The 13,943-nt window shown below is 39.5% G+C and overlaps 1 protein-coding gene across 1 annotated transcript in view; it reads right to left on the bottom strand.

Annotated features, from left to right (window-relative positions):
- The window catches only part of pcdh15b (protocadherin-related 15b), a 462,078-nt gene that overhangs the window by 228,477 nt on the left and 219,658 nt on the right, over window positions 1-13,943 (bottom strand). Inside the window, 1 exon segment of the mRNA XM_060938905.1 lies at window positions 4,273-4,401. Within this exon segment, the coding sequence (XP_060794888.1) occupies window positions 4,273-4,401 (129 nt within the window).

Genomic DNA, 13,943 nt, shown 5'->3' on the forward strand with positions numbered 1-13,943 from the left:
TGGAAAGTGGAAGTCATGCAGCGTTGAGCAGTGTGTAAAAGAACATGGATAAACTGAACTATTGAGCCATCAATGCCCATGTTGCATTGGACAATTATGAGTAAAATCAGGCTTATATCAGTAGATAGTCAAGAGATATGCATTCATTCATCTTTAGTAAACCTTATCCTGGTCAGGGTCATGGTGAATACTCCTGGTAACATATATTCATGCATCCAGTCCACCTATTGGTGTGTTCTAAGAGGCTGGGAAGAAACTGGAAAAATTAGAAGAAGTCTACACGAGCACGGGGAGAACTCTGCAGAGACAGTAAGCCAAGCTCAGGAGCTATGAGGTGGTGTCCACTGTGCGATCATGCCGCCCATCAAGGATATAATAAAAGGGACAAGATATTGCCAGTAGATGTTTTCAAGAGACTACAGTCTACATAGATTTCTTTCATCATCTTGATGCAGGGAGTAATGTATTAGTCTTACAATTGTCTCATGCCCAATCTTAATCTCATGGTAGTTTTGATACATCTGACATGCTATATGTACAGTTGTGGTCAGAAGTTTACATACAGTGACATGAATGTCATCTTGGATATGAATGTCATGGCAATATTTGGGCTTTCAGTAATTTCTCTGAACTGTTCTTTTTCTGTGGCAGAATGTACATCATATGCCTTTAATAGAAAAAACACTGCAATTTGGTGAACAAGTTTTAATTTTCTTTGGGTTTTCTGAAATCAACACAGGGTCAAAATTATACACAGGTAGTCAAAAATATACATACAGCATATAATATAATAAATATAATAATATTTGGGTAAAATGTCTCTTTGCAAGATTCACCTTGACCAAACATTTTTGTTTACCATGAACAAGCTTCTGGCAGAATTCTGGTTGGATATTTCACGACTCTTCATGGTAGAATTGGTAGAGTTCAATTACATTTTTTTTTCTTGGCATGGACTCGACTTATAAGCACCGTCCATATATTTTCAATTGGGTTGAAGTCAGGACTTGTTTTAAGCTTAATGTTAGCCTGCTTTATCATCCACAACCAGCTCAGATGTGTGTTTGGGTTCACTGTCCTGTTGTAACTCCCAAGTTGTATTCAAGTTTCTGATGGTTTATGCTGAAGAATTCTGAGGTAGTCCTCCTTCTTCATTATCCCACTCACTTTGTGCAATGAACCAGTTCCACTGGCAACAAAACAGCCCCAGAGCATGATAATCCTACCACCACCACCAGCTGGTACAGTGACCCTTTGCACATGGTGGTCATTGTGGCCAAACAACTCAGTCTTTGTCTCATCTGACCATACAGCTTTACTCCAGAAGGCTTTTTTCTTTGTCCATGTCATCAGCTTCAAACTTTAGTTAAACTTGAAGGTGTCAATTTTGGAGCAGGGGGTTATTTCTTGGATAGCAGCCTCTTAGTCCATGGTGATATAAAACTCACTGAACTGTAGATAGTGATCCATCAGCTTCCAGTTCATGGCAGGGTTGTGCCATGGTAGTTCCCAGGTTGTTCCTGACCATCCAAACCAATTTCCTTTCAGCTGAGGGTGACAGTTTGGGTTTTCTTGAAACAAAGTGGCTTGGCCAAGTGACTACACCTCACAATAACTTGGATACAATTGTTTGAACTGAGCTTGGAATTTGCAGTTGTTTAGAAATGCTCCAAGAGACATTCTGGAGTTGTGTACATTTACGATCCTCTTTCTCAGATCTGCACTGAGCTCCTTGGACTTTCTCATTGTATTGTGTGTTGGTCAATCCAATGAGTGCTGAAAACAAACCCTTTTTATGAAGGCACAGAAAAGCTACGTACCAGCTGTAGTCAATCATGATCACTAACAGGAAGTGAAGAGACCTCGGCCTTGGCAAGATAAGACATTTTGGAAGTCTCAGCACCTCTGAATTAATAATCTAAGTGAGCGTATGTAAATTTGACAATGTATGTATAATTTTGACCCTGTGTTGATTTCAGAAAACCCAAAGAAAATTATAACTTGTGCACCAAATTCTAGTCTTTTTTTTTTAATTAGAGATGTATGCTGTACAGTCATTCTGGCACAGAAAATGAACAGATCAAAGACATTACCGAAAGCCCAAATATTTCAATGACATTCATATCCAAGGTGACATTCATGTCACAGTATGTAAACTTCTGACCACAACTGTACGTACACTATATGGCTGGCAGTTTGTGGGCACCTGACCATGACACATATGTGGGCCTTCTTGAAACTGTTGCCACAAAGTTGGAAGCACACAATTGTAGATAATGTCTGTGTATGCTGTAGCATTTCATTTTCCCTTCACTGGAACTAATAGGCCCAAACCTGTTCCAGTATGACAATGCCCCTGTGCACAAAGCAAGCTCCATGAAGACATGATGTACCAAGTTTGGAGTGGAAGAGCTCAAGTGTCCTGCACAAAGCCCTGACCTCAACCCCACTGAACATCTTTGGGCTGAACTGAAACCTTGAATACATGCTAGGCCTCCTCCCCTGACATCAGAGGCTGACCTTATAAACTCTTCTGGCTGAATGAACACAAATCCCCACAGCCATGTTCCAAAATCTAGTTGAAAGCCTTCCCAGAAGAGTGGAAATTCTTCGAACAGCAAAGGGGAGACTACATCTGGAACAGGATCTTCAGCGGGTACATATGGACATTATGGTCAGGTGTCCGCAAACTTTTGGTCATATAGTGTATAATGGATATCCAGAAGACACAGACAAAAAGTAATCAAATGTCCTGATAATGATGAGATAATAATAATGAGGTTGTGGCCAAATTAACAAAGTGAATCAAGCAAAACATGCTAATGATTCTGCATATTAGCTGGAATAGGTCTTGAGGTTCTGCTCTTGGACAAATCATGACTAATCTCAGCAGGGCCACCTCAAGTTTTCTTGCATTGCTTGAGCTGAAAGAATGTGTTTTCTTTCTATTTGGATTTTCACCCCATTTTCTCCCTATTTGGGCATTTCCCAATTCCAACCCACTAACTTTGTTCTGGTCTATCAGGCAACAGCTACCACAAAGCCACTATATCTTTTGGAATTGCATCGATATCTGGATTCCTGTAAAGCTGCTTTGTGAATCAATCTAAAAAAAAAAAAAAAATACACTGCATGACCTGCCAAAAATGTTTTCTCTCCATGTAAGATATACACGCTTTCATTCCTACTTGTCATTGCATCTCTGTGGCTGAATCAACAGCACACTCCTTGTTGTCATCTGACAAAAAACACTCTGAGTGCTTGATCTACAATGACGAAAAACAACTTTTAAAAAAAAATCATTAGAGTTTTCAATTGCTCTTTTGCATTTTTATTGCTGATTTTTATTGCAGAATTTTATTTCAATATCTGTTTCGCATAGTCAGCGTTGTACTTCATACAAATGTGAAACAGCAAATCTGATTTGTCAAATCTAGTTCAGGTCCCACAAAATATTATGGTAATAATCATACTTCTAGGTGCAGCAGTGATTGGTGTCTATATAGAAAGATAAGAGGGATCTAAGAAATAACTGTCATAGTGGGTTATATGGTCATCACACCTTACCACCCCTAGTGCACATACACAGAAACAGGCAATGAATTAAACAGAAGGCTAAACAACAACAAGAGCAAAAACAGTGTCTTACAAGGTTACTATTTGAGTCCAGTGTAATTTCCCCAGGGGTCAGATGTGTACCAAAAGGAGCTTAGTCAATAAACAGACGTCTACGTTACGTGTTATCTTCTGCTTATTCCACTGACAGAGCAGACCTATTCATCTCGACCACTAATTACATCTTGTAGCTTAACAAATCCGCTCATTGCGGCATGTCCCCGAAGGTGACACATTATTTAAATTACATTTATTTAATTGGGAAATTATAAAGAGTGCAGAGGCTTGAACGAGGCAGCCTTCTGTGACAGAATGATGAGGTGAAGCCGCTGGCACTCTGCCCATCTGCCCAGCGAGCACTGATTAGGGTTAGACTTATCAAAGCCACCTGCAGAGGAGGAGCTTTGCTCAATAATACGAGCACTAACAGGAATGATATGGTGAGGAACAATATAATGGGGTGAAGAGTCACCAAATTGGAAGCTTAAATGAACATGCCTTCATGTGCCTTTACATTTGAGCTGTGGAGCCCTTTCAATAAATCACTGCACAGGTACAGTAAATTCTGCTGTGAAAAAGGGGACATGGGAACTGGAGATGCAAACAGATTCAGAAACTTGGGGAAAATTAATTTGCAGCATGTGGACATGCACTTACCCTCACTTGACCGACAAAAGCGTTTGCCTGCTCTTCCAGGACGGTGAGATTTTGAGGCAGCAAAGGATCAAACACGGGGTCATTATCATTCACATCAGTCACCAGTATGTTCACCTTGGCAGTTGAGGTCTGGAAAAAGAAAGCATGAGGTGAGAACTTTAACTATCTGCTTGACAAAGCCAATACTGTATATTCAATTCCAGAATTAGAACCAGCTTTAATGAAATTAAATGCAATTCAGTGATACACTATATGGCCAAAAGTTTGTGGACTCCTGACCAATCACTCCCATATGGACTTGTTATACAACCTATTCCAGCTTTTGTCCTTCTTTGGCTCTCCTCTCTTCTGGGAAAGCCTTCCCGTGATTTTGGAATGTTGCTATATGGATTGGACGGCACGATGGTGTAGTGGTTAGCCCTGTCGCCTCACAGCAAGAAGGTTATGGGCTCAAGCCCAGTAGCTGACGGGGGCCTTTCTGTGTGGAGTTTGCATGTTCTCCCTGTGTCTGCATGAGATTCTCCCACAATTCAAAGACATGCAATTACTGTAGGTTAACTGGCTACTCTAAATTGCCCATAGGTGTGTGTGTGTGTGTGTGTGTGTGTGTGTGTGTGTGTGTGTGCACAGAAAGGAACTGGCCACCCTGCTGCTGCAATTTTGGCCAAGTCATGGTTCGCCTCAAGCCCGGATTGGGTTTGGCAGTGATGACAACAACGCTGCATGGATTTGCCTATTCATGTTTACCTGAATTCCACCGCTGTGACATCCAGCATACTTTCCCAGACCACCTCATCATTATTGCTAGCCCTATAATGATTATTTAGTGAAAGCTCCCTTGGAGAGAAGAATAGCACAGAGCCTCTCTCTTGAATATCTAACTTCTTTCAGCTGCTCCCATGAGGGGTCACCACAGTGGATCTGTTCTGCATATTTGATTTGACATATAGGTTTTATACCAGATGCCCTTCTTGATGCAACCCTCACCAATCTATCCAGGCTTGGGACCAGTACTAAGTATGCACTGGTTTGTGCAACTCCAGTGGCTGGGTATTTTACCTAATCTGCATGTCTTTGGACTGTTGGTAAAACCGGAGCACCCTGACAAAACCTGCACAGACACATGGAGAACATGCAAACTCTACACAGAAAGGCCCCTGTCAACTGTGAGGTTTGAGCCCGGAACCTTCTTGCTGTAATGCAACAGTGTTAACCGCTGCACCACGCTATTCTTCTCTCCAAGGGAGCTTTCACTAAATAATCATTATAGGGCTAGCAATAATGGTGAGGTGGTCTGGGAAAGCATGCTGGATGTCACAGTGGTGGAATTCAGGTAAACATGAATGGGCAAATCCATGCAGTGTTATCACTGCCAAACCTGATCTAGGCTTGAGGCGAACCATGACTTGACCAAAATTGCAGCAGTAGGGTGGCCTTTTTGAACATCTAACAAGGTTGGAGAAATGAAGGATTTTAATCGACTCCTCCATGCAAAATATTTTAAGCTCCTTTAAATTCTTAGGTTTGCACTGCAAAAAATGATATCTTAGCAAGTGAAAATATCTTGAAAATAGTTGACACGATCTAGCATTTCCTATTAGAAGAATACAAGTCACCAATTCTGAGATTATTAAGCCTAGTTCTAGATTGCAACCAACTTATTCTAAGATGTCTTATCAAGTATAAATATCTGTCCATGCAGCAAGATAATTTCACTAGTATTAAGTAATTTTCTCCTCAAATTCAGTTTTCAATTTTTTTTTTTGCAGTGTGTGTGTATGGGCTTCCTTTTGTATAATATTTTCTTTAGAATGATGAAATGTTTGCATTCACCTTAGTGGTATCAACCATTTTCCACATCCTATTGTTTGGTTGGAAGTGTAGAATTTGTTGTGTTTAATCGTTTATTTTTACCTCGCCCAGGACAGAGTCCACCAGGGGGCAAGGTATTGTTTTCAGTGGGGTTTCTTTCTTTGTTTCTTTGTGTTTTTGTTAATGATATTACAGGAAAACAACTGGACCAATCTTCATGAAACTTTCAGGATAGATGGGCATTGGTCTCAAATAAAACCACCAACATTTTGAGAGTCATCCGGTCAAGGTCACCAAAAAGGTCAAAATCATTTTTGTTGTGGCTATTGCCTCATATAGAGGCACTAGCTACTATGTCATCATGCTGTAAGAATGTAAGAGTGTAACAGTTGCACACTATGCATGCACATACACATGTTCTGATTAAAATGACTGGTGAGTGTATATACAAGTCGGTTTTACCATTTGAAATAAATGGACTAGATGAAAGAAATCGCTTTCAGACATGTTTATGCTTATTACAGAAGGAAAGTGCGTTCCACTGAGCTTTAGCGCCTGGCTATTTCCGGGAAATAAGCGTTTTGGTCATGGCAACAGCGTGTGTGTGTGTCAGCCTCAGTTCGGAGGTTTCAGTTTCGAAAACTGTAAGAGGTAAGAGTAGAATAATATAAAGTTCAGACACTTGGTATATTTTACTTCTGTGATTTTTAAATTGTTCATTTTTGGATTATGGTTCATTTTTGTGGCTACTGCCTCACAGAGTAAATATATGCTATACTTACTGTATGGACATGGGATCAGAAAACAATTTTATTTATAAGCAGTAACCACATGTACCCATAGGGTACCTATTTTTTTCACGATATCTTCCTTCATATTCATCATAAGTGCTACCGGGCAAGGTTTGTTTTGCTTGGCAACACTTATATATACTTATTTTTGCTCATTTTCCTGAATAATTCTGGCACTGTATAGTCCTACACTGAGGAGATAGGGTGTGAATAAATCAAGTCCTTAAACAGCTGAATGTGATTAATTTAGCCTATGCTTGGCGGGGGGCCACTGTTTGTTTTCATAAACAAATATCCCCTTCCACTGATTAATTTACACAGATCCAACAAAATTGATAACATATTTGCAATCATCATCAAGCTGTGAATGGAGCCTAATGAAAAATTTCCACAGCTGTTGGGCAAATTAGCATTTTCAAAGGGTGGAAATGGCAGGAACCAAATCAGCTACTGCTGTGGGAAGGCAATGCTGAATATTTTTCAAAGAAGAAAGACATTTTGAAGAAAAATCAGTTTTTGTCTCGCTCACAAATATATGGTAAAAAAGAAAACAAAAACAATCAACATAGTGTGCTGCTAAGGTGCTGTATTGGACTGTAGTGGAACGATGAGTGTCATTCTTCCTGAAGATGTTTCCTGATATTGCCTCAGTGTTTTGATGGGGAGATTTCAGACTAAAATCTCTCACAGGAGTCCAATTGGGTTGAAATCGAGTGACTGTGGAAGCCATATGATTTTACATTATTTTTTTATAATCATCAAACCATTCAGTAAGCCCGGTGGCCTTGTGGGCAGGGGTGGAGTCATCCTGGAAGAGCCCACTACCATCCATATGTTAAAGCAGAGCGGAAAATGACGGCCTATCTATTGCCTATGATGCGGTAAATGATGGCAAATGTAAGTGAATATACAACCCCGATTCCAAAAAAGTTGAGACAAAGTACAAATTGTAAATAAAAATGGAATGCAATGATGTGGAAGTTTCAAAATTCCATATTTTATTCAGAATAGAACATAGATGACATATCAAATGTTTAAACTGAGAAAATGTATCATTTAAAGAGAAAAATTAGGTGATTTTTAAATTTCATGACAACAACACATCTCAAAAAAGTTGGGACAAGGTCATGTTTACCACTGTGAGACATCCCCTTTTCTCTTTACAACAGTCTGTAAACGTCTGGGGACTGACGAGACAAGTTGCTCAAGTTTAGGGATAGGAATGTTAACCCATTCTTGTCTAATGTAGGATTCTAGTTGCTCAACTGTCTTAGGTCTTTTTTATCGTATCTTCCGTTTTATGATGTGCCAAATGTTTTCTCTGGGTGAAAGATCGGGACTGCAGGCTGGCCAGGTCAGTACCCGGACCCTTCTTCTACGCAGCCGTGATGCTGTAATTGATGCAGTATGTGGTTTAGCATTGTCATGTTGGAAAATGCAAGGTCTTCCCTGAAAGAGATGTCGTCTGGATGGGAGCATATGTTGCTCTAGAACCTGGATATACCTTTCAGCATTGATGGTGTCTTTCCAGATGTGTAAGCTGCCCATGCCACATGCACTAATGCAACCCCATACCATCAGAGATGCAAGCTTCTGAACTGAGCGCTGATAACAACTTGGGTCATCCTTCTCCTCTTTAGTCCGAATGACACGGCGTCCCTGATTTACATAAAGAACTTCAAATTTTGATTCGTCTGACAACAGAACAGTTTTCCACTTTGCCACAGTCCATTTTAAATGAGCCTTGGCCCAGGGAAGACGTCTGCGCTTCTGGATCATGTTTAGATATGGCTTCTTCTTTGAACTATAGAGTTTTAGCTGGCAACGGTGGATGGCACGGTGAATTGTGTTCACAGATAATGTTCTCTGGAAAAATTCCTGAGCCCATTTTGTGATTTCCAATACAGAAGCATGCCTGTATGTGATGCAGTGCCGTCTAAGGACCCGAAGATCACGGGCACCCAGTATGGTTTTCCGGCCTTGACCCTTATGCACAGAGATTCTTCCAGATTCTCTGAATCTTTTGATGATATGATGCACTGTAGATGATGATATGTTCAAACTCTTTGCAATTTTACACTGTTGAATTCCTTTCTGATATTGCTCCACTATTTGTCAGTGCAGAATTAGGGGGATTGGTGATCCTCTTCCCATCTTTACTTCTGAGAGCCACTGCCACTCCAAGATGCTCTTTTTATACCCAGTCATGTTAATGACCTATTGCCAATTGACCTAATGAGTTGCAATTTGGTCCTCCAGCTGTTTCTTTTTTGTACCTTTAACTTTTCCAGCCTCTTATTGCCCCTGTCCCAACTTTTTTGAGATGTGTTGCTGTCATGAAATTTCAAATGAGCCAATATTTGGCATGAAATTTCAAAATGTCTTACTTTCGACATTTGATATGTTGTCTATGTTCTACTGTGAATACAATATCAGTTTTTGAGATTTGTAAATTATTGCATTCCATTTTTATTTACAATTTGTACTTTGTCCCAACTTTTTTGGAATCGGGGTTGTATTTTTTCTGTATTGTGACTCTTTTCTACATGGTAGAATAATACTGAAGACACCAAAACTATGAAATAAAACATGGAACATACAATTGTGGTCAGAAGTTTACATCCAGTGATGTGAATGTCATCTTGGATATGAATGTCATGGCAATATTTGGGCTTTCAGTAATTTCTCTTAACTGTTCTTTTTCTGTGGCAGAATGTACAGCATACATCTTTAATAAAAAAAAAAAAAACCACTGGAATTTGGTGCACAAGTTATCATTTTCTTTGGGTTTTCTGAAATCAACACAGGGTCAAAATTATACATACAGGTCAAAAATATACATACAGCACACCTAATATTTGGGTAAAATGTCTCTTCGCAAGATTCACCTTGACCAAACATTTTTTGTTTACCATGAACAAGCTTCTAGCAGAATTCTGGTTGGATATTTCATGACTCTTCATGGTAGAATTGATAGAGTTCAGTTACTTTTTTTTCTTGGCATGGCCTTGAATTATAAGCACGGTCCATATATTTTCAATACGGTTGATGTCGGGACTTGTTTTAAGCTTAATGTTAGCCTGCTTTATCCTCCACAACCAGCTCTGATGCGTGTTTGGGTTCACTGTCCTGTTGTAACTTCCAAGTCATGTTCAAGTTTCTGATGGTTTATGCTGAAGAATTCTGAGGTAGTCCTCCTTCTTCATTATTCCATCCACTTTGTGCCATGAACCAGTTCCACTGGCAGTAAAACAGCCCCAGAGCATGATAATCCTACCACCACCACCACCAGCTGGTACAGTGTTCCTCTGTACATGATGGTCACTGTGGCCAAACAACTCAATCTTTGTCTCATCTGACCATACAGCTATCCAAGGGCTTTTTCTTTGTCTGTGTGGTCAGCTTCAAAGTTTAGTTAAGCTTGAAGGTGTCAACTTTGGAGCAGGGGGTTATTTCTTGGATAGGAGCCTCTTAGTCCATGTTGATCTGAACTGTAGACAGTGATCCATCAGCTTCCAGTTCATGGCAGGGCTGTGCCATGGTGGTTCCCGGGTTGTTCCTGACCATCCAAACCAACTTCCTTTCAGCTGAGGGTGACAGTTTGGGTTTTCTTGAAGCAAAGTGGCTTGGCCAAGTGACTACACCTCACAATAACTTGGATACAATTGTTTGAACTGATCTTGGAATTTGAAGTTGTTTTGAAATGGCTCCAAGAGACATTCCGGAGTTATAGCTGTGATCCTCTTTCTCAGATTTGCACTGAGCTCCTTGGTCTTTCCCATTTTACTGTGTGTTGGTCAATCCAATGAGTGCTGTAAACAAACCCTCTTTATGAAGGCACACAGAAGCTACCAGCTGTAGTCAATCATGATCGCTAACAGGAAGTTAAGAGACCTCGGCCTTGGCAAGAGACATTTTGGAAGTTTCAGTACCTCTGAATTAATAATCTTCGTGAGTGTATGTAAATTGTTGACCCTGTATGTATAATTTTGACCCTGTGCTAATTTCAGAAAACTCAAAGAAAATTAAAACCTGTGCACCAAATTCTAATGTTTTTTTTAATTAAAGATGCCTGCTGTACATCCTGCCACAGAAAAAGAACAGTTCAAAGAAATTACTGAAAGCCTAAATATTGCCATGACATTCATATCAAAGATGACATTCATGTAACTGTATGTAAACTTCTGACCTCAACTGTATATAGAATTATGTGGCAAACAAAATAAGTGCTAAAAACACCCAACATATTTCATATTTCAAATTCTTCAAAGTAGCCACCATTTACCTTGATGATGCTTTACACATTATTGGCATTATCTTAACCAGCTTCATGAGGTAGTCACCTGGAATGCTTTTCAATTAACAGGTTTGCCTTGTCAAAAGTTCATTAGTGGATGAGTTTCTTGCCTTCTTAATGCATTTGAGATCAAACAGTAAATAATAAACATACAGTAAATAGCCCTATTCCACAACTGTTGTAATCCATATTATGAAGAACCGCTCAACTAAGTCAAGAGAAACGACATCCATCATTACTTTACATGATGCGTCTTTTAATTAATAAACAAAGAAAAACCTTTGAATTGAAAACCACCTGTGCCCAAACAGAAGGTTTGGGAATTTTTAAACATGTGGGACAAAGAAATTAAAATTTCAATATCTTGAATATTAAATATTCAAGACTCTGTACTAAGCAAATTTATGATACTGACCATGTCCAAAAGATCAGGTTTTCCTGAAGCCTAATCTCTCCTAATCTTGTGTTCAGATGACATGCTGAAGGATTTGATCTGAAATGGCTCTTTTTTTTTTTTTTTTAGATTTTGTGCAAACTTGTGGAGTCTATGTCAGCTCAAGTGCATACTGTCATTAAAGGAAAAAAAGAGACGTACCAAATGTGAAAACTCTGAAATTCATGTAAATATTTCAAAGATTCCACTTTTCGCATAAATTCTTGTCAGTTACATGACAATTTTTGTCTTAAATTAGAAAAGAATGCATAATAGAAGTATTTTCACTTGCACTCTCAGACTTTTGGACCCTAGTTCTAGGATCTTGGTCACTTCTAGTTTGCGGGGGGAGAGTATTTGCTATGATAATGCCATACTCTATTCAGATTACTGTCATCATTGTACCTGGTTTCTCTTCCAGACCAATGAGGCTGTATTACCAAGCTGGCTGTGATAGTGAAACGCTTCATTGCATTAATTAATATCAATCATCCTCTATTGCGTATTCTGTAGAAACTGCATAAAGTCCCCCATGTTGCTCATAAAATATTCTGCTAGTTGTACTCGAGTAAATATGGACTTAGTATTTTCAGAGTTTAATATTTACCCTCAGATGTCCAGGAATTTGATATAACCTTGAGCTTCAGCTATAGAACTTATATTTTAATGACTCAAATGAGTCTTTGAGAAATTGCAGTTAATTCTGGGAGATACAAGCTTCACTCACTTCTCTTCCATCAGCTCAGTCTATTCACATCATTCCACAGTCAATTGATTATAGACCTCTATCACATCCACAAAGATACACAGGTCTCCAATATCTACCCGGGTTAAGTGCCAGGGGGTGACGGAAAATACAGTAAATTAGATAAAGCGCTTTCATTGCTCCTTGGAGTTCTTGGTTAAAGGTTTTAAATGGTGCTGTGTTTGACAGATTGTGGTTGTAAATATTTCATGTGGTGGTTATAAAGCCTCCTGAGGTTGAATTAAGTCAGTGTAAAGCTTAGTTTGTGCCAGGCGTGACGGTGCTTTAAGCTAAAAGATAAACGCACTTGCTTTTCAGTTTGTCGTTGATGTTTGTACAGCAGCATGGAATTACTCAATGACTTTCATAATGGGGGAAATTTTCATACATTTCCATAAAATGACATTAAGCTGAGCAGACACTACACAACATGTTAACCGACTGCAAAAACAAAGAGCATCTCATTCTAAATGGTGGTTTTGTGACAGAATTTCTTGTTTCTTGTCATACTGAACACTGCATCTCACTGGACTCATTTGTGACTTTATAAGAATCTTAATCCTCTTTGTCAAGAAGGGTGAAGTCTGGAAGAAGGTATTTTTACTGAGTCCCACATGCTTGTCCTCCATTCATGTGCTTATACATGTTGTCAATATTGTCTCATTTTCTGCTAACTTTGTCAATGACTCTTGCCTGCATCAGTTCGAGTCCATCACTGACAACCTCACACGACACTACCTGAATGCTTTCAGCAGGAACAATCAGAAGGCTTAGGATTGACTCATTTGCCGTCTCTTGTCACCAGATCATCTAACAATATACAGATACGGATCAAGCTAACCAATCTGGAAATTTGCTGATACAAACATAGAACAAATCAGGGGAACAAATGACTTTAACAGCGCTGTGGTACATACACATCCAACATAAAAGAAAGCAGCTTGATCAAGGCATGTCTGGCTTGGAGCACTGCTGTTATAATTCCCCCCCAACTGTGCAGAGCAAGCAGAAACAACTCTTCTAGAGTGAAGGTCAAGTAGGTCAGCTTCACTCAGGGATCTGTTCATGAGACACTTTTGCCCTACAGAGCACTTGATGTTTAAAAAATTGGCTAATGACCAAGTACTTGAAGGAAGGTCACTGCATATCAAAGATTGCGCTGGATTTCTGGATTACTCTTCCTGCCTGTCGAAACTTTCCTCAACTGTAATTGGAGGCAACAAGAACAGGGAACGGAGGGAAGTTCCAAGGAGAAAAAGGTGAGAGTATGCACAAGTGAAAGACTATATTTTGCCATTCAAGAGACAGAAACGTATCAGTTTCTCCCAAAGAACGAAGGGAAAATTGGCTTCTGCCAATTAAAGGGGGTTCTGATTAAATCATACTGGTTGCACATTGGCCACAAGAGAGGCATTTGTATTCATTTTCTGTAAAGGTTGCAGTGTTGCAATGCTAAAGCAACACTAAAAGGGACATACATGCCTTCCAAGCTTCTGTTGTGATAAATGTGCTGTCAGGAATCTGCTCAACAAGCTGGATGTTAGAAGGGAATTACCTGTATTTGGAAACTGCTTATCAAGGCTTCCATTTGCA

Source organism: Neoarius graeffei, chromosome 14, assembly GCF_027579695.1.
Source record: "Neoarius graeffei isolate fNeoGra1 chromosome 14, fNeoGra1.pri, whole genome shotgun sequence".
In the NCBI taxonomy this organism is placed as follows: domain Eukaryota; kingdom Metazoa; phylum Chordata; class Actinopteri; order Siluriformes; family Ariidae; genus Neoarius; species Neoarius graeffei.